Source organism: Microtus oregoni, unplaced genomic scaffold (assembly GCF_018167655.1).
Source record: "Microtus oregoni isolate MIOR12 unplaced genomic scaffold, Mior012 000028F_ref0000031, whole genome shotgun sequence".
Taxonomy (NCBI): domain Eukaryota; kingdom Metazoa; phylum Chordata; class Mammalia; order Rodentia; family Cricetidae; genus Microtus; species Microtus oregoni.
In genome coordinates, this window is record NW_024543087.1 from 21,351,045 (window position 1) to 21,371,084 (window position 20,040).

At 45.1% G+C, this 20,040-nt stretch overlaps 2 protein-coding genes across 8 annotated transcripts in view; one reads left to right on the top strand and one right to left on the bottom strand.

Annotated features, from left to right (window-relative positions):
• Positions 1-178: 178 nt before the first annotated feature.
• Anapc13 (anaphase promoting complex subunit 13) lies at positions 179-5,960 on the bottom strand. 2 transcript variants are annotated; one of them, XM_041677195.1, is made up of 3 exons: positions 5,884-5,960; positions 2,065-2,190; positions 179-379 (listed from the first exon to the last, which is right to left on the bottom strand). In XM_041677195.1, exons 2-3 carry the CDS (start codon positions 2,161-2,163, stop codon positions 254-256), a joined length of 225 nt encoding a protein of 74 aa, XP_041533129.1. In that variant the 5' UTR covers positions 2,164-2,190; positions 5,884-5,960; the 3' UTR covers positions 179-253. The 2 variants fall into 2 exon arrangements, with proteins under 2 accessions (XP_041533129.1, XP_041533130.1); XM_041677196.1 differs by having other exon boundaries at positions 5,791-5,899.
• The window catches only part of Cep63 (centrosomal protein 63), a 50,485-nt gene continuing 36,155 nt past the window's right edge, over positions 5,711-20,040 (top strand). For 2 of the 6 annotated variants that reach the window (XM_041677192.1, XM_041677190.1), the window contains exons 1-4: positions 5,986-6,302; positions 9,874-9,911; positions 16,289-16,357; positions 17,073-17,250. In XM_041677192.1, the coding sequence (XP_041533126.1) occupies positions 6,276-6,302; positions 9,874-9,911; positions 16,289-16,357; positions 17,073-17,250 (312 nt within the window). In that variant the 5' untranslated portion in view covers positions 5,986-6,275. The other 4 variants (XM_041677188.1, XM_041677193.1, XM_041677187.1 and 1 more) reach the window with 4 other exon arrangements.

Sequence of the window (20,040 nt, forward strand, 5' to 3'; positions counted from 1 at the left end):
ACTGACAGCAGCCGCACTGGAGCTAAAGGCAGACGTTTAATGGACTGTGTTCAAGTGCTAGCGAGTGCAGGACTAACTGCAGGATTCGAGGACCACAGTCTGCATGCCTGAGAAGTCTCAGCTTCTCATTCAGAACATTTCACACTGTGTTTTGTTCCTAAAACATCAAGTGGGTGTATGTTTTTGAGAGTTGATTTATTACTCAAAGATCTACATATTTTTGAAAACTCTACCAAGAGAAAGAAACCCCGCGTCAGTTTCCGGCAGGTGGGACGTTCTCGTGGAGACACTGCAAAGCCAGGTCTGTCCACTTCATCTCCTGCTCTTTCACAGACTCTGTGGTGCCACCGTTGTCCTGCTCAGGCTCTGGAAGCTCACTCTGAAAGGGAAGGACACCCACGGCAACCATCAGGAAATTTCTTTCTGTTTAGTTTAGGGATGGGCCTCACGCAGTCCAGGCTGACCTCAGACTCACTATGTCACCTTCTGTGCGGCTTCTGTGCTGGTTGGAACTGAGCTCAGGGGCCTCGCGCATGCTTCAAAACATCTCACCACCACGCCACACTCTCAGCCAATCACCTTGAACTCTATCCTATCTCCCTTTGCCTCTCAGGAGCTGCAATTACAGGTGTGGACCCGGGGTCGAATACTTACTTCTGAAAACACAAGAGCACTAGGAACTAAAGCCCGTGAGGTCCTAAGAACAGCCTCCATAACCGATATGCACAGTCTAAAGAGTCAAAATAAACTGATGTATGGAAAACACCAGAGGTTCTGTTCAGCGTGGCTCGCTTCCCCTTTCAGCATGGAATATGTGACTCTGGTTTTCTTACAAAAGGCAGTGTGGCAGAAGGGCCGAGGGCAGGGACTGGAGGAGTCCCAAGCTGCCATTCATTCATTCACTGGCTTATTTGGATGAGATAATTCAAACTCATGGGGCCTTTGTTTCCCATCTCACAAATGGAAGAAAAAATTAGCTTTTATCACATCTCAGGCTTTGGTAAGATAGAATGAGGACATTTAGATCCAGTGCTTGGCACTGCGTTGGGTGTCCGGTGCTCTAAGACACTCACTACGATGAGTGGCTGAAAACACTGACAACAGCCAATGCTGAACTTTTCTGGAAATGCAGTAAAGGCAAATCAGATTTGCTGGAATGTGTTTTTAAATACAGCAAATGTATCAACAACAATGCTGCACTCCAAATGCTTATGTGACAATATGGGCTGGGTAAGGGACACTGACAATGTAACAGATGAGACTTCCCCCTAGTGGAAAAACACAGGAAAGACTAACTCACATCCCACAGGACCACACTAGACAGAATCTGGTATCATTCCCTGATACACGTGAACCTATTTCTGCTGAATCTGTGCTTGGCCCCAGGGTTCACAGATACCGTGTATTTCTGTGCAATCACCTGAAGTTACACTTTGTGTTGACAAACTGCTGCTTAATATTCAGTTAGGCTTTCCCACGGAATTCTTATTTACTATTTTTTAGGTATTTTTCTCCTTAAAACTATGTTCAACATATAGTAAATGATATTTATCTACAATACATACAAATGTATTTGAATCGGGACCAGTAAGATGGCTCAGTGGGTCAAGGCATTGGCTGCTAAGGCTGATGACCTGAGTTCTACATGTGTGTCATAGCACACAAGTGCACACACATGCAAGAAAAACCCAAATGTGTTTGCATCACTTGCATCTATTTTACAAACGTAAAATACCTCTGTGGTGATGCACTGAACTCGGGAAGTGAGGACACACATGCTCCTCGCTCCTCTGTGGTGATGCACTGAACTCATGCTTGGCTCACCTTGGCTTTGGGTGACACAACATCACTCTGAGAATATGGACACCAGCTCTGGAATGACCCCTAACTAAGGTGGTTACACCAGATGGTTCTGAGCCATGAAGAGATGAACTAGCTGTTTTCCAGAGGCTTTTAGATTTAGAAGATGCCACAGCACGGGTTTCTGGGCCCTGGCATCTCACCTTCCAGCAGCATCCACAAGGCCTCACCACATTACACCTCTGACTCATTGTCCCGACCTACCAGTGGGATCGCGACATCCTCGTATGGCAGCTTGTCTTCCCGCCAAGCGTCATCAATCAAATCCAAGATCCTTCCATCTCGCTGCACCTCACTGTCCATTTTCCTGCAGCTTTGGTCTCGTCAGTTCTGTAAGCCAAAGAGGTCATAATGAGGGTACAGTACAATCCAGGACCAGGATTCCCCACATTTTAAAGCTTGAAATTGGTTTTGTTGTGGTTTGTTTTGTTTCTTAATACCATCCCAGGAACGGCCCATCTTATATGGGTCATGTGACAACATTAAAGACCACAGCTCTTTCCTCACTTCACTGACAGATTCTTGATTGTGTATAGAGACGGTCTAGTTGACAGACAAGTTCCTAGCGTAACAGAGAGCAACACATTTCTGAAAACAGTCCTGAAAGGCACTGCAGCTAAATGTAGCCTTCTTTACAATCATACAATCTTTCCCTGTTTGTTATGTCTTTGTTGAGTCTCATCTCTTGCTCCTTAAGCCCTCCCCCATTATTTGGCACAAATCTCCACCTGCCTTGGCTCAAACCTTGGCATTCTTGAGACATGGAAGCTATGGGAACATGCAGGGTGACACCGAGCGGGAACGCGCGAAGTGACCAGCCATAGACCAACTGCTAACCCTTAATGCAGGAACAATATGGGCGTGCCAAGGAAACACTTCCTTTCTTAAACAGCGTCCAGACTGAGCTCTGAAAGTAGTATGCCATGATCAACAGTGGCAGCTCCAGGTTGTGTGTCCCTCTGGGCTTCCACTTCATACAGGGTTTCTCTGTAGCCCTAACTGTCCTGGAACTCACTCTGTAGATCAGGCTGGCCTCGAACTCACAGAAATCCACCTGCCTCTCCCTCCTGAGTCCTGGGATTAAATGTGTGCACCACCACCCAACGGGCCCTCCTCCTCTTTTTTTGAGACGGAGTTTCAAACTCTCTCCATAGCCAAAATCAGCCTAAGCTCCTAATTCCCCCGCCTCTACCAATGGGATGATAGGCATGTGCCACCGAGGTACTGGGAATTGAACCCAGGGTTCTGTATATACTAGGTAAGGCCCGTACCAAATGACCTACATCCTCAGCTGAGGGGGGTCCTGCAGGTGTCCAGGCAGGGAAGTAAACTGTGAGGAAGCGAGAATGAAAACAGGGTTCAGATTGACTTTGTCAACTTGGATCACACTTGGGGAGTCTGATGTCAGGTGGTTTATTCCAAACACATTTAAACACAGTATAATTTGGAAAAAGTTACCTGGTGCAATACAATCCCCAGTGCACAAGGAAGCATAATCACAACAAAACTTGACTCAGGGTACATGCCATTTCTTCCAAGAAGATGGGTTCTAGAGATAGGCACCTGTACTTGCTTAAGGGCCTAAGGAAGGGTCTGGTCAGGTCTCGGTCTCAGTCAAACAGATAGCACAGAGGCCGTTTGGACTATTAGCCACCTCTGGTCTTGGCTGTGGGCGTTTGGGGGAGTCTCTGGTTATACAGTATTGTAAGGGTTATTTAGACTATTTCTCCAGTCCTGGTTGTGTGAGCTTGATATGGCTTGGCCCAACAGATTATCACAAATCACCAGGCTATTAGTCACTTCCAATTCCCAGCTTTCTGGATGGAAGAACAGGTTTTCCATTTTTTTCCCCCACTGGAAAGACAATCCTGTATGCTGAACGTTTCCTAGTCTCCCTGGAGATCTGTGGGTTCGAGGACCTTCATGTTGTGCTCCCAACACCCAACCCTCTTCCTCTGGAAAAAAAAATTACATTTCTTTGTGTATGTACATGTGGAAGTAAAAGGACATCTTGGGGTTAATGGTTCTCTTCCTCCACCAGGTGGGTCCCAGAGGTAGAACTCAGCTGCCAGGCTTTGCTGGCCTTTATGCCACTGAGTCACATGGCGGGCCCTCCTCAGGGCCTGGACCCAGTGCTCCCTGACTATAGGCCACTCCTATTTTTTTCTCCTGAAACAGTGGCAACCTAATTCACAAGACTGGTCATCATGGAGTACTTCTGGGTTTCCAGCTTCCAAGTTTGTTCCTTTCCACAAAAACGCCCCACTGTACTCCCTGCTACAAAGTGGCAACTCAGAGAAGGCCAGAAACTTCCACCACCAGTGTAAGAAACAATGTAAGAAACAACCTTTGGCATTGCACTTTAACTCTGCCATCCAAGTACGCACTTGGCTACAACAGTATTTGAGGCAAGTGAGCGCTATCTGGTTTGGGGGTGGGAAATGGTTTTTTACTTTCAAAACTGACACAGAAGGGGCCTGGGAGACAATTCAGTGGGTGAAGTGCTTGCTCTGCAAGAACACCCAAATTCAGATCGTTGGCACCCACATAAAAAGCCTGGCACAATAGCACACGCTTGACATCCCAGAGCTGGGAGGCAGAGACAGGAGGATCTCTGGGAGATGGCCAGGCCAGGCAGTCTAGCTGAATCAGAAAGCTCCAGATTTAGTGAAAGATTCAAGGTGGAAGTGACGGAGGATGACACTGCTGTTGACCTCTGGCCTCTACACTCACCCCCCCACTCCACCACCATCAGCTCCACCTGCCACCTAGGAACCAGCTGACGGCTTAGCGTTTATACTTAGATTTCACTGCATCTAGCCAGTGCTAACTGAAGCTAGCTGAAGGATTCCCACCTGCAGTAGTGTATAACTAATCCTTCCTGTCAGTTCTAGTTACACGTCCAGAATTCCCCAAGTTTTCCTACTTTCCTATCACTCCTTTGTTCTTGGGGCTGTGCCGTGGGCTACACTTCACACTTGCTCTGTTGATCTGACCAGGTCTATATAGATTGCACCCTTTTCTTAAGCGGTCTGACTCCTCTAGCTTTAGGAGGCTTTCTGTCCTCGAAGGCTTGCTGCTGTCCTTAACTAATCTATGAAACAAATCAGGTCAGCTTTGAACTGATGGGTAGGACACTTCTGTTTCAGTGGTAACGTGTAAACGCTGTACCAATGACTCCCAATCTTTCTATAGATTGGCCTCAATATTTTGTAACATGTCCCTCTTCTACACGCTCGCAATCTGGCATGCTTTTCATCCACCTCCTGCACTTCTTCATCAGTAATGCTTGGCCGTCCTTCCAAGACAACACGATGACTGATCTTTGGGTGATGCAGTCGGGTACTCCCCTTTTACACGAACAAAGAAGCAAGCACAGACAATGCCCAGGCAACCGCCACTGCGCTGAACTCTTACCACACATCCTAACTTCTCCGCGTTTCTTAAACATATTTTTACATATTGTACCCTTCTCTTTCTAGCGCCCATCCCCACACCCGATAATACAAAACTCTCATCTCTGAGGTTGTCTCCTTTAGACTCAGGCTGAACGCAAGTTCTAAGAGCCCATCTCTTCACCAGTCCCCTAGATCTCTGGGCACAAAACGTGATAACTGGGGAGCTTGTCACAACTGTCAACACATCTCTTTTCAGATATTAGATGCGTAATATACATTTTCAAAATCTACAGCTTTGTAGATGTATTTCTAAGCTAAAAGCACGGCGCAGGCACTAAAACTGGCCCTCGCAGGCCACCATCCTGGATCACTGGACGCAAAGCCGCCCACCGCCGCCGCTTCCGGCCCGAAGGCTGGAGATACCATATGCGGAAGTGCATAGGGGAGGTGGAGCGTCGCCATGCCGGGTCCCTTCCACTCCGCGCGGCGTGCAATAAGGAAGTGGCTCTGAAGGTCGGTCGGGAGCACCTGCCTGCGTGTCTGGAAGCACTGGACGCCCGAAGCCTAGGGCACACGCTTGGTCACCCTCCAAAACCCCGGCCGCTGGCGCGAAAAGCACCCTTACCCGCAGCGCGCGAAACGGCTCTCTCCCGGCCCCGCCCCTCCGCCTGGTCACGTGACGCGCGGCGCGCTCGTACCCCGTACGCGGGTGAGTCCATTCGCTGCCGTGGGGAGGGGGCGGGACGAGCGTCCATTTGTTGTGACACGAGCGCGCCCCCGAGGAACGGCGCGCCGGCCCGGCGGGGGCGCGCTCTGTAACTGCCTGCGTGCCCCACAGCCGGGCAAGCCGCGGCTGGTTGTGGTGCGGACGCGGCCCTGGCCACCGTGGTGCCGCTAACCTCCAGGCCGCATGGCCCGCGGCCGCTGCCCGTCGCCGGCCGCCGCCTGCAGCCAGGCCCGCTGCCGTCCACCCGCGGCCGCCCGGGCGCAGGACCCCCGGGTTGCTCCGACTCCTCCATGTGCAGCTCCGTGCTGGCCGGCCAGGTGCTGCGGCCTCTGCGGGCGGTTGTCGCCGCAGGCGTAGGACCAGCCCCCCCGGGGGAGGCAGTAGTGAAGGAGTGTGTGTGTGTGCGTGCGCGCGCGTGTGTGTGTGTGTTGGGGGGGGGCGGACTGGTAGCAGCGCAGCGGGAAGCCCGCAGGGTTCCCTGGTAATGTTAGTAGTAGGAGAGGTGGGGAAGTATGGCGGGACCCCTGATGCAGGGGAATTGCAGATGGCCTCCTGCCTTCAAGTCAAGCATCGGAAACAATATTGGGAGAGTGAAATGAAAGCTTTGAAAGGGCAGTTCCATAAGGCTGTAATCACGGCGACACTTGACAGTAGTCTGGATTACAAATAGGGCTTTTGTCCTTTACAAAACCGTGGAGTCAGAGCGTTGTCTGCAGTGTGGACTGTATACTTATTGTCCAAAGTACACCTTCACCTCCAGCGCCTGCTCTCCCTCTAAGACAGGGTTTTATTATGAAGCCTGAACTGTACACATCTTTAATCCCAGCACTCAGTTGCAGAGGCAGGTAGGTCTCTGTGAGTTCGAGGCCAACCTTATCTATAAAGCGAGTTCCAGGACAGCCAGAGCTGTTACACGTTACACAGAGAAACCCTGTCTCGGAAAAACAGCAACAACAAAAAATCTGGCTGGCTAGGAACTCAATTCGTATAAGGCAGGCTGGCCTCTGCCTCCTGGGTTAAGGATCTGCATCACCTCGCTTGACTTTCTAAGTTCTCTTGAGGCCAGTTTAGATTTTTTTTTTAATATTTATTTATTTATTTATTATGTATACAATATTCTGTCTGTGTGTATGCCCGAAGGCCAGAAGAGGGCGCCAGCAGAAGAGGGCGCCAGACCTCTTTACAGATGATTGTGAGCCACCATGTGGTTGCTGGGAATTGAACTCAGGACCTTTGGAAGAGCAGGCAATGCTCTTAACCACTGAGCCATCTCTCCAGCCCCAGTTTAGATTTTTAAAATTTATTTAGTAAAACAGGGTAGGTGCTCAATTTCTCAAATACCTCCATTTAGTTTTAATTTTGTATTTATATTTTGTATGTAAGTCAAGGGTCAATGAATATAAATTATCTTTAGCTATTTATACTTGCTCTTTTTTTTTTTAACTTCGTTTTTTTGAGACAAAGTTTTTCTGTATAATAGCCCTAGCTGTCCTGGAACCTGCTTTGTAGACCAGAACCTTGAACTCACAGAGATCCGCTGTTGCTGCTTCCCAGTGCTTGGGATTAAAGGCGTGCGCTAACACGTCCGGCTACACTTACTCTTAAAGTCTGTAGCTTAATGTATGCTAAAACAAAATTTCTTATATAGAATGTAAAACCATCTTTAGGTTAATTTTTGTCCCATGTACCTTGTCTTTTAGTGAAGGAGACTGTGAAACTAAAATGGGTCAGAGATTTACAAACTCAGACACACAGTCATTTAAGATGTGCGTACACTGAAGTTTTAACAACAGTACAGATATTGTTAATTATGCCAATGCTGCTTCCTCCAGTGGAGCTGTAGAGGACTGTTACTGTTACTTAGCCTTTCTGCCCTCAAGTACTGTGTAGGAAGGAGCTGACGGTGACAGCATTTATCCACATTGTCATAGCAAAGATGCTCCCCACCCCCTGGCTGTCATAGCGAAGGTGCTTCCCATGCCAAGGGCTAGATTTACTTTTACAAAACCACAGTACTACTTTTATATCAGTACAAATTTGTGCAAAATACACAACGTCAGTGTCAGAGGGATCAGGTTTCTCCTGCTACTCCATATGTGCTTGCAATACCTTGTTTGGACCAAAATTCTGCAGAGAACTGTCTGCTGTACCTGGTTGCTAGGTGTTTATCTCCTCTAACCAACAACAGTTTCTTATCTCCCTTTTCTCTTTATTTAAAATTTAGCTGTTTGTATGTATATTTGAATGTGCCTCTCCTTCCTCTGTAACCTCTCCTCCACTCACTGTCTTGAATTACACTGTCCAGTCATCATGTGGTAGTCATCAGATAGCCATGCTGTTTTAAATGAAATAAAAGTGGTTCCCCAGTTGCATTAGCTGCATTAGTCCAGCAGTCATAGGTTGCCTAATGGCTACTGTTTGAGTAATACAGATATAAGTGTTTCCATAATTACAGAAAATTCTGTTGAAATACAGTGGTCAAAATGTTAGATTCAGCCTTGTTGTTTTGGATGAGAGATACAAGAAAAATGCCATAGGTATAGGTTTTATATTAGGAAAATTATCTGTTGCATTCATTACCAGGGCGACATGTAATATCTGAGTCCTCCCATTTGGGATGTTATGGTCGAGCTGTGCCCTGGTTCCTGTGCTGTCAGCTCAGTTGACCCACCATGAAGTTGCTCAAGAGTCTTCCAATGAATAGGGAGATCTTTTTTTTTTCCCTCTCTTTTGAAATTTATTTTTTTTTTATTTTTTAAAATATTTATTTATTAGCCGGGCGGTGGTGGCGCATGCCTTTAATCCCAGCACTTGGGAGGCAGAGGCAGGCGGATCTCTGTGAGTTCGAGACCAGCCTGGTCTACAGAGCTAGTTCCAGGACAGGCTCCAAAGCCACAGAGAAACCCTGTCTCGAAAAACCAAAAAAAAAAAAAAAAAAATTTATTTATTTATTATGTGTACAATATTCTGAGTGTATGCCTGCAGGCCAGAAGAGGGCACCAGATCTCATTACAGATGGTTGTGAGCCACCATGTGGTTGCTGGGAATTGAACTCAGGACCTTTGGAAGAGCAGGCAGTGCTCTTAACCACTGAGCTATCTCCAGCTCCGCATACAAATTTTCTATTTATTTATTTATTAAAGATTTCTGTCTCTTCCCCGCCACTGCCTCCCATTTCCCTCCCCCTCCCCCAATCAAGTCTCCCTCCTATTGGTGATCCTAGAGAAGCTAAAAAAGAAGGAGAACCCAAAGAAAAACATATAGGCATCCTCCTGAATATTAACCTTCATCAGGCAATGAAAGGAGACAGAGACCCACATTGGAGCACCGGACAGAAATCTCAAGGTCCTGAGGTCCAAATCAGGAGCAGAAGGAGAGAGAGCACGAGCAAGGAACTCAGGACCGCGAGGGGTGCACCCACACACTGAGACAATGGGGATGTTCTATTGGGAACTCACCAAGGCCAGCTGGCCTGGGTCTGAAAAAGCCTGGGATAAAACCAGACTTGCTGAACATAGCGGACAATGAGGACTACTGAGAACTCAAGAACAATGGCAGTGGCTTTTTGATCCTACTGCACGTACTGGCTTTGTGGGAGCCTAGGCAGTTTGGATGCTCACCTTACTAGACCTGGATGGAGGTGGGTGGTCCTTGGACTTCACATAGGGAAGGGAACCCTGATAGGGAGATCTTTGATGGCTAGCTGTGCCTGGGTCTGTTACTGCACGACAGCCACAGAGTGGTGCTTTCTGGTTGTGTCATTTCTTAGTGCTTGCTTACCTGGCGCTCTGCTGAAGAACCTGCCTTCCACAACTATCTGACTACCCTGAAATATAACTGGGATAGGAACGGCAAGAGAAATGCTTAACTCTGTTCCTTTCTTTTCAGACTACATCAATGAATTGGTGGCCTAGCAACCTTCAAAGGTAACCTGAAGGCTTTACCTTTAAAACTAACAGATAGGCTTTGATATGTTTAAATCTGTGCCTTGCAATCTCCTGAGGCAACCTGAGGGCTTTACCTTTAAAAACAAACCAATAGACTTTAATGTGTTTAAATTGTTTGAACGTATTGCCAATTTTTTGATACCCCAAATTATTTTGTTTTTGGCCAGTGGCAACCCTTCAAGACCCATAGTTTTGATAACTTCCTCCTTCTAGTTTTGCTTTACCTGGGTTTTATGTAGTCCAGGCTGACCTTGAACTTGCTCTGTAGCCAAGCATGATCTTGAATTTATGGTCTTCCTGCCTCCACTTCCCAAGTGCTAGGATTACAGGTGTGAGCCATCATGTCCAGCTCAGTACTGCTTCTTTTCCTTTTTATGTGTTAGTTATAAAACACCATCATAGTCCCTATAAAACAACGTAAATCCAGGCTTACCTGTAGCAGGTTAGCTTTAGCCCCATCTCCACCGTGATTATTTCTCTCCTTACAGGTACAGTGTTTCACAGTTTGTTCTCAGTAAATAAGTACCCAACGGCAAACACACTTGTTGTTTTTACTCTTTACTCTTTTGGGGCCTGCCACCCAACTCCCTAATAAACACACATAGGCTTATTATTACTTATGAATGCCTGACCTTAACTTGTTTGTTTGTTTGTTTGTTTCTTTCTTTCACAATTATTTATTTATTATGTATACAGTATTCTGTCTGTGTGTATGCCTGCAGGCCAGAAGAGGGCACCAGACCTCATTGCAGATGGTTGTGAGCCACCATGTGGTGCTGGGAATTGAACTTAGGACCTTTGGAAGAGCAGGCAATGCTCTTAACCGCTGAGCCCCAACTTGGATTATTTCTAGCCAGCTTTTCTTAACTTAAACTATCCTGTCTTCCTTTAACCACTGGACTTTTTCCTTTTCTTCTGTAATCTAACTTCCATTCTTTCTCCATGGCTGGCTGTGTGGCTGGCTATCAGGCCCCTAGCATCCTCCTCTCCTTTTTCTCTTGCTCCTCCTCCTTGCTTTTTTTGTCTCATATTTATTCTGCCTGCAAGCCCTGCCTATCCTTTCTCCTGCCTCGCTATTGGCTATTCAGCTCTTTATGAGACCAATCAGGGATTTTAGACAGGCAAAGTAACACAGCTTCACAGAGTTAAACAAATGCAACATAAAAGAATGTAACTTAAGCCAGGCGGTGGTGATTTACGCCTTTAATCCCAGCACTTGGGAGGCAGAGGCAGGCAGATCTATGTGAGTTGGAGGACAGTCTGTTCTACTGAGTGCATGCCAGGACAGGCTTCAGAGCTACACAGAGAAACCCTGTCTTCAAAAAACAAAACAAAAAAAGAATGCAACACATTTTGCATCATTAAAATATTCCACAGCATAAACATAACACATCTTAAAATAATATTCTACATTACACATTTCTTTTACTGTTCAGTGTCTTACTCTTTTTACCTTGTAACAGATCCTCCACAGAAGAAGTATTATGATTGTTACCTCTTTTTATAGCTTCTTAGTATTCCCTCAGTGAATGAATATTAAGTGAGTTCCTACTTTACGAATAATGCTGCTGGGAATGCCCTTTATACATCTCAGTTGATATTTTTCCAGTGAGCAGGATTGAGTATATGGCAGGTCTTGCCTTCTTTCTCATTCTCTCTGCCTTGCTAAAAACCCTTAGATTACATTCCTAAAGACAGCAAATTCCATTCCCTTATTGGTCACTTCTGAGACTGACTACCAAGATCCAGCTATCAGTATTGAAGTCCAGCAATCAAAAGCCCCCTGTGGCTCACCTATTTAATATGCCCAATTTAAAGAAAGCACCTCATCTTAACACAGGGATTTTCCCTTTTATTTTATAGACCACCGTTTGCCTTTGCGCCACCATCTGCCTCCTTTCTATCCAGAGGCAGTCCTTTGTCCTCTGGGATAAATACCCATCCCTGCCCCTCTCCCTTGATCCTTCCCCTTCTCCCTCATCCTTTGTCTCCTGTTCTTGCCTCTTATTCCCTACCCTCTGTTCCTCTCCCTCTGGGGCAAACAAATCTCACTTGTGCTGAGAACTTGGTCTCCTTGGGTCCTGAGTTGACATTTTTCCCTTCAGGCTTCAGCCCAAAGGCTGTTGAGAATACTGAGTTCTGCCTGTTGGCTGGCTGCGGAGGCCGCGTTAGCATTCGGTGTCGGTGGTAAGGAGTGGCAGATCATCAAACAATTTTTACTTAAATCTGTATTGATTAGGGACACAGAATACTCTGCTACACAGTCTTGTGTCACATGGCTCCATCAAAGAGGAACAAGTGACTTGTCTGAGGTGAACAAAGGCCGTGTTGGTTAGGGACAGAATCAGTGTTGTGGCTGTGAGAAACGCAAGACAACCAAATCCGCAGGAAGTCCAAGTCCTCGCAGTTTATCTGATCCTGGAGAATGGAGACTGGTGCAGAGGGTGTTGCCAAAGAAGCACATCTCACATTGGCAGGCGTTTTTCCAGGGCGTTGCCGGTCCTCTGTGCCTGTTTTAAACAAGAATGCCTTTGTCTCAGGATTTCATTTTGAGCGGGTGGCTCTCCTGATCCCTTAATAGCTTTACCACAGTGCTGCTGCCGCCTAGTGGCCACAAGGCCATATACTTCAATTTTAGTCTGTTTCCCACCGAGATCTTGTTAAGCATAAGAAGGCAGAGTGAAATAAAAGGTGGCACATGGCTGGGACCGGAGGGTCACACTGCTTGGGTTTGAGCTTCAATATAACTTGTAGCTTTCTGTAGTGAAGTCATCGTGCCCTCTAAGCCTGTTTCCTCAAAGTGATAGCACCTGTGTATATGTACACACATAGACGTACATACATTATATTATACATATGTATGTGTGTGTGTGTGTGTGTGTATATATATATATATATATAACATGCATTATACACACATACTTTTATGTGCATTGGTGTTTTGTCATAGATGTCAGGTCCCCTGGAACTGGAGTATAGACAGTTGTGAGCTGCCCTGTGGGTGCTGGGAATTGAACCTGGGTCCTCTGGAAGTGCTCTTAATCACTGAACCATATTTTATGTCTTTTATGGGTGTACAGAAGATAGAAAGTGTAAGAGGCAGGCAGATAAGATAAACAGTCACTAAAGTTTAACATCTTTTATACACATTGTTATTAAATACTGTCATACACAAATGCCAACAAATTATGTATTATTGAGTAGATCACTAAGAATAACATGACCTAAAGAGGTATAATTTTAGTAGGAGTAATTTTGAGGAATAACTTTAAAGATGAGATAAAGACTTTGGCAGTTGCTGTTCATACCGTCACACCAACAACTGAAGCCCGACAACTCATAGCTGGTGTGTGGCAGAGCAGAACTGCTTTATGGGCCTCTACTTAGTGTTGAGTGGACTCTTCTGCCTCCCAGTTTAGTGTTGAGTGGGCTCTTCTGCCTCCCAGTTTAGTGTTGAGTGGGCTCTTCTGCCTCCCAGTTTAGTGTTGAGTGGACTCTTCTGCCTCCCAGTTCTGAAGCAGAGCAAAGGCGGGCCTGGGTGTAATTTGTAATTTGACTGGTTTGGAAGAAAGTGGAGTCCTCTCCTTTAGGGTTTATTTTGGGTCATGGTGAAATCTATCAGAACACTATCTGGATGGAGGAAAGAGCCCACACCATGCAGGAAGAGTGTACAGTATAGAAACAGGTGCAGATCCAGCACACTTGTGCTTTTTCCCCTTCTCATCTTCGTCTGTCTCTGGAGTCTTGTGTGTCCTCCATCCCTACATTCATTGCCTGGGATGGTGAACATTTCTGTTTCTTTTTCAGTCCCATGCTGGGGTATTTCTTGGAAAGGAGCATGCCTTTTATTGCTATCTAGAGAGCAGTTTGTATAATACTGAATTTGTAGACTGAAGCAATCTACTTCTCAGAGAAATACAGTTTTTTGAAAAGCATTAGGATGGAGGGACCGAATCTCTACACCCTAACCTTTAGCTAATTCATGGTTGAGACTTTGAAAGCTTAAGGAAAGAAGCCAGTTAAATTTTATGTGTATGAGTGTTTTGCTTGCATGTTTATCTGTGCACCATACACGTGCCTGGTGATCCTCTGGAAATAAAGTTATGAATAGTTATGAGTTGCCATGTGGGTGCTGGGGACAGTACGCGAGCCGGGAACTAGCTGGAGATTTAAAAATACACACACACACACAGAGACATAGGGACACGGTCATCCTTGAAACAAGAATGCCAACTTTATTGTGTTCCAGGGATCCTTAACTGATATCCACGCCCCCGCTCTTGGGATTTTCAGCTGTAAAACCCATCAGAATCCACTCTCCTGCCACCAGGAACTCATGAGGGTCTTGTGCTCAGAGCAGCTGCAAGCACAGGAAAATAAGTTGTTTCACTCCGTCAGCAAAGGGTCTGAAGCAGGCAAAGAAAGTCAAGGGGCCAGGAGTCTGCAGCCCCCAACAGGGAATCAAACCTGGGTCCTCTGCAATAACAAGTGTTCTTAACCATTAAGCTTTCTTTCTGCCAATAGGGCACTTTTTAAGGCATGAAAGGTGGTTGGCCAAGGAATGTTTTGAGGATTTATGAAGAGAAACTTAACACACAACTCACGATACTTCTGAATTTAAGGGTCTTTTTCTTTTGTATGACTTTCTCTTTTCTATCTCCCCTCTTTGTCCTTCAATTGTAGCAGTTTGCATAACGAGGAAGGGGAGATGGGGTCACCAAAGGCATGCAATGGTGCTATGTTGGGACACAGCTCAGCTCTCCACTGCAGAAATGAGTCTCGTTGGTTTTCTGTCCTTGAGAGACCGGTGGTCTAGAAAAAAGGAGGAACATGCAAATTCTGTGTAATTTGGGGTGAATAGTGGGGGAGTGTGTCAAAGACAAGGCACCATGCAGTGCTGTTGACTTTGTCCTTAGGTTTTAGGGGACAGAGTATGATGCAGGAAGTTTTCTCTTAGAGTCAGTAGGGTCTGTTGCTGACCTGGGAGCTTAATTTTTTTGGGGGGAGGGGCGTTGAGATAGGGTTTCTCGGTATAACAGCCCTGACTATCCTGGAACTAGCTCTTGTAGACCATGCTGGCCTCAAACTCACAGACTTCCTTATTTTGTTTTATAAGTATGGGTGTTTTGCCTGCATGTATGTTTATCACGTGCATACCTGGTGCCTGCAGAGGCCAGAAGAGGGTGTTGGGACTCCTGGAACTGGAGCTACAATTGTGAATAGCCATGTAGGTTCTGAGAACTGAGCCCAGGTCTTCCTCAAGAGCAGGAGTGACTTACTGAGCCCTCTCTCCAACCCATGACCAGGGAGTTTACCCTCTGTATAATGGAGGGAGTTTAGCTTCTGTATAATGGCTCTAGTTTTAAGAATCAAGAAACCTATGATTGAAAAGCAAACAAAACCCCTGTGTTATGTGAGTGAAAAACTATTTTTCCTCTCATTTTGTGAAGAGGATTGTAAAAGTCCCTTGAGAGAAAATGCTTTCTGCCCTTACGTTCTTTAAGGATTAGGCCTAGAGGGGCTGGAGGGATGGCTCAGCAGTTAAGAGCATGTACTTACTGTTCTTGAGGATGACCAGAGTTTGTTCCCAGCTCCCAGATCTGGTGGCTCCGATGCCTCTGGCCTCTGTGGTACCTGAACATATCTGTACACACCCATGCGGAAGCACACAGTTAAATAAATAAATAAATAAAATCAATCTGACAACAAAAACAGCAAGCCAAGCAGCCAAGCGTGGTGTTACTACTCAGGAGGCAGAGGCAGGTGGGCTTCTCTGAGTTCAAGGCCAGTATGTTCTACATAACAAAACTGATACCAGGCCAGCCAGGGATGCGTAGTGAGACCCTGTCTCAAAAATTAAGTTAAATTCAACAATGAATGAAAAGGCCTAGAATAATTAGGTGTTTCATTGATTTGCAGGATAATGTCAGAAGCAATTAGGATTTTTTTTTTTTCTTTTAGAATGTATTTGGTGCTAAGCATTTTTTTTTCCTTCGAGACAGGGTTTCTCTGTAGCTTTGGTGCCTGTCTGGAACTAGCTCTTGTAGACCAGGCTGGTCTCGAACTCACAGAGATCCACCTGCCTCTGCCTCCCAAGTGCTGGGATTAAAGGCGTGCACCAGCACCACCCGGCTGTGCTAGCATTTCTTGAGTGAGATTCCTTGCTTCTACAGTCATCTTACCCTGCTCTGTTTCGTACTGTGACTGCTTTCATTCACTTTAGATCAAATGTTGGGATTCAGAATAGTGACTTTTTTCTCACTCTCTTCACCTTTCATTCACATTAGGTCGAATGTTGGGATTGAGAACAGTGACTTTTCTCACTCTCTTCACCTTTCCTTTTCTTTTTTCCCCAGTTGCCAGAACAAAGGGGATTTAGCGATGGAGGCCTTGTTGGAAGGAATACAAAATCGAGGGCATAGCGGGTAAGTTTGCCTTTGACTGGGAGCTTCTTGGTGCAATTTAAAAGCTTATCTGGTTCTGTTAAGCAGATGCTAAGTTGAGCCACTGTACATTTGTGGATGGCATCCCTCCCTACACCTCAGCCTAACAGTACCAGGTGCGTGGACTCTTGCTTCTGTCCTATGGTTCAGAGGGCATCGGTGGGTGGAGAGCAGTGAGGTAGGCAGGCCGCAGTGTGTTCCTAGTGACAGTTGGAAGAAATAATTGCAATAGATGTTGCTCAAGGATGAATTTTTTGAAACAGCTTTTTGTTTGTTGGCTGGTTTTTTAAGTATCTTTTCCCTACACAGTAGCCCGTTTGCTGCCATGGCCATTCATTTGGGCTGAAAGAGACGCGACATAAGCTTGCCTGGATTCTCTCAAGAGCGTTCTAAAATATTCCAGCAATGTGGTTAGTAGTAGTGAAAATCTGACTTGGAAAGCCAGATGTAAAACATCCATCTGTGTTTTAAGTGGCTTTAGCTTTAGGTTACACACTGGAGGAGAGCAAAATGGTCTATAGAGTAAGCAGCCGACTGAGTGTAGGAGATGACAGCATAAGAGCAAGGGCACAGGCATCCTGGGCTGTGCGTCTGCGGTGTTTTACTCCTTCAGCTGGGCTTCGGCTGTGATAGTTTTATCTGTGAAAGATGAGAAATCACGTGGGCATAAGTGGTGTTGGTCTGTTGGTGTCTGTAGGGGATTTTTGACATCCTGTGAAGCAGAACTGCAGGAGCTCATGAAACAGATCGACATAATGGTGGCACATAAGAAATCTGAATGGGAGGGGCAGACGCACGCGCTGGAGACTTGTTTGGACATCCGCGATCGGGAGCTGAAGACGCTGAGAAGTCAGCTGGACATGAAGCACAAGGAGGTAGACCGGCTGCGCCACTCTTCTGGCTTCCACCTCTGGTTCTCAGTTATCCAGGGTTCTGCATGCCCATGTTCAGGCCCGAATATAACACAGTTGGAGCAACCCACACCCCAGTACTCTTGGTTCATTCTGTTGGTAGTTTGACATTTTGTACTGAACATGTTTTTTAAGTATTTGTTAAAAAAAAAGCATTTGTTTACCAAATTAGTTTCTTCTTTGCTTTTTCTTTTTTTGATGTTTTTCCAATATTTATGGTTTCTTTTAGTTGAAAATTTATTGTTAAAGTGTAATAATATTAATATTTACTTTAAGGACATTTTACTTTGCAGACATATAATACATTGTTTATGTAAGAAAGTGTCAGAGGAGCTGGGGCTATGACTGTCTTAGTGCTCACTGTGCAAGCCTAAGGGCCCATTGATAAAGATGAGCATGGGGCTGTGCCTCTGTAACCTTAGCACATGAAGAAAGTGGAAGACAGGGCCACGTAACCTTTGCATAACTTTTATCAAATTACATGTCTGTATTAATGTCACCAAGTTTAATAGGAGCTGGTTTTGCCTTGCAAATTTAGATAAAAAACAAAGTTAAGTACTGGGGATATGGTTTAACCATAGAGTGCTTACTTAGTATGCTTGAAGTCCTAGGTTCAGTTCCCAGCATTATCTCCCAACCCCCCAAAAATACAAAACAAAAACAAGAATTGAGTCCTTTCATTTAATAATTTGCCTGTTTTGTTAAGTTAACAAATCAGGGCTGGAGAAGAAGCTCAGTGGTGGAGTGTGCCTAGCATGTGCACAGTCCTGGCCAGGATCTCCCGCACTGTAAGCTAAGTTAAGGAAATCTATTTCAGAAGGACCTTTGTTTAAAACTAAGGGAGACCCACCAGGTGGTGGTGGCACACACATTTAATTCTAGTACTCGGAGGCAGAGGCAGACAGATCTCTGTGTTCAGAGCCACCCTGATCTACAAAGTGAGTTCGAGGCCAGCCGTGGCACATGGAGAAACCCTGTCTTGAAAAGCCAGACAAAAGTAAAAAACCTAAGGGAGAAGAAGGAAAATAAAATAAATTTGCAGTCCTATCACTCACTAATACTGATAGTGTTGGGGGAAGTTTAAGAATACTCCCTGATTATTTCTCCTAATTCAGCTGGTACACTAGAAGAACACTGAACACTGGAAGGGCAGCAGGAAGTATTGCAGGTGGAAGCATTGTCCCTAAGTTTCTATACAAGTTAGTCTGGGAATGAAGAGCTGCAGGTAGATGCTAACCCCAAACCTCATTATTATTTTGCCAGCTTTGCCTACATGGGATTTGCCCTCATCAAGGTCAATACAACTGACTGCTATGCCTAGTAGACTGCCAGGACTGGCAACACAACATTGTGATTTGGTTGATGATATTGTGTACATGTAGGAAATTTTCAAATAATTAAAACATTATCTCCTAGTGGTTGGCCTTTTGCACTTAGAGTCAAATAGCACTTTAGTAATAACAGCTGTATCAAATTTAGAATTTTGTAAATGGTTTATTTGCTAGTCTAGAGTTTATTCTAAAGTTTAGTTAGATCTTTTAAGAATACAATTTATGCAAAGATTGGGAAGGTGATGAAAAAGCACACCAAATGACAGTCACATTGGATTTAAAAAAAGTACCAACAACCTCCCTCCCCCAACAACTTAACTTGCTGGGTCAGTGGTTAAGAGGACCAGCTGTCTTTCAGAAGACCCGGATTCAATTCCTAGCACTCATAGGATAGCTAACAGCTGTCTGTAATTCCAGTCCCAGGAGATCTGACACCTTCTAGGCATGCATATGGTGTACAGATTCATAAAGGCAAAACACTTACACATATAAGAATAAACAAACAAGCAAACAAATCAATTTGAGTAGACCCATGCTGCTTTTCTGGGAACTACTGTGGTTTCTTCACTTCTCTTGGGGCAAGACAGAAACAGTTATGCTCAGTAACTGAAGTGACAGCAGTTTCCTGGTTCAGAAAACGACTGTATGTTTTGATGTCTAGGTTGTTTAGTTTGTTAAAATCCACAAAAGAAACTCACTTTTATAATTGTGAGACTATTATTCCACTCTGAGGCTGAGTTTGAACTTACTTTTCTGGCTTAGTTTCCATACCATGGGCATTATTACTATTACATAATTGCTTCAGCGAGAAAGAGGATTGAGGGCTGGAGAGATGGCTCAGAGGTTAAGAGCACTGGCCGTTCTTTCAGAGGCCCTGAGTTCAATTCCCAGCAACCACATGGTGACTCATAACCATCTGTAGTGAGATAGATGCCCCCTTCTGGTGTGGAGGCATACATGCAGATAGAGTATTCTTGTACATAAAATAAATAAATAAATACATATAATAATAATATAATAATAATAATAATAATAATAATAGAGGATTGAATGAAAGGTTCCCAGGAAAGGATTTTAAGATTTCAAGTTTGGCATAGGATATTCAGGAAATTTAGAATTGCAGATGTCTAGTTGACTTGCTGCTTCCTTGATTGAGTTGTTAGGAATTGATTAAGTTTCTAGATGTTATGTACTTCTGTGAAACACCAGTAGTGGGACTCTATTCCATAGAGTCTGCGAATCTTATTTTATTAACATACTTTTTTTCTAGGGCTAGGGTAATGGTTTGGTGGATAAAGTGCTTGCTCTCCAAGCTTGAGAGCCAGAGTGTAGATCCCTTGAACTCACTTAAATCCCAGGTGGGCATCTCTTGAAAGGCAGAGATGGGGTCTGGCTATCGAGACTAAGCTGTATGGCAAACTCT

What these genes read in the sequence shown, in the direction of transcription:
- Anapc13 (XM_041677195.1), bottom strand. Translation starts at nt 2,163, where the DNA reads ATGGACAGTGAGGTGCAGCGAGATGGAAGGATCTTGGATTTGATTGAT. An exon ending in AGGATGTCGCGATCCCACTG is followed by an intron (nt 380 to 2,064) that starts GTAGGTCGGGAC and finishes CTTCCCTTTCAG; the next exon opens with AGTGAGCTTCCAGAGCCTGA.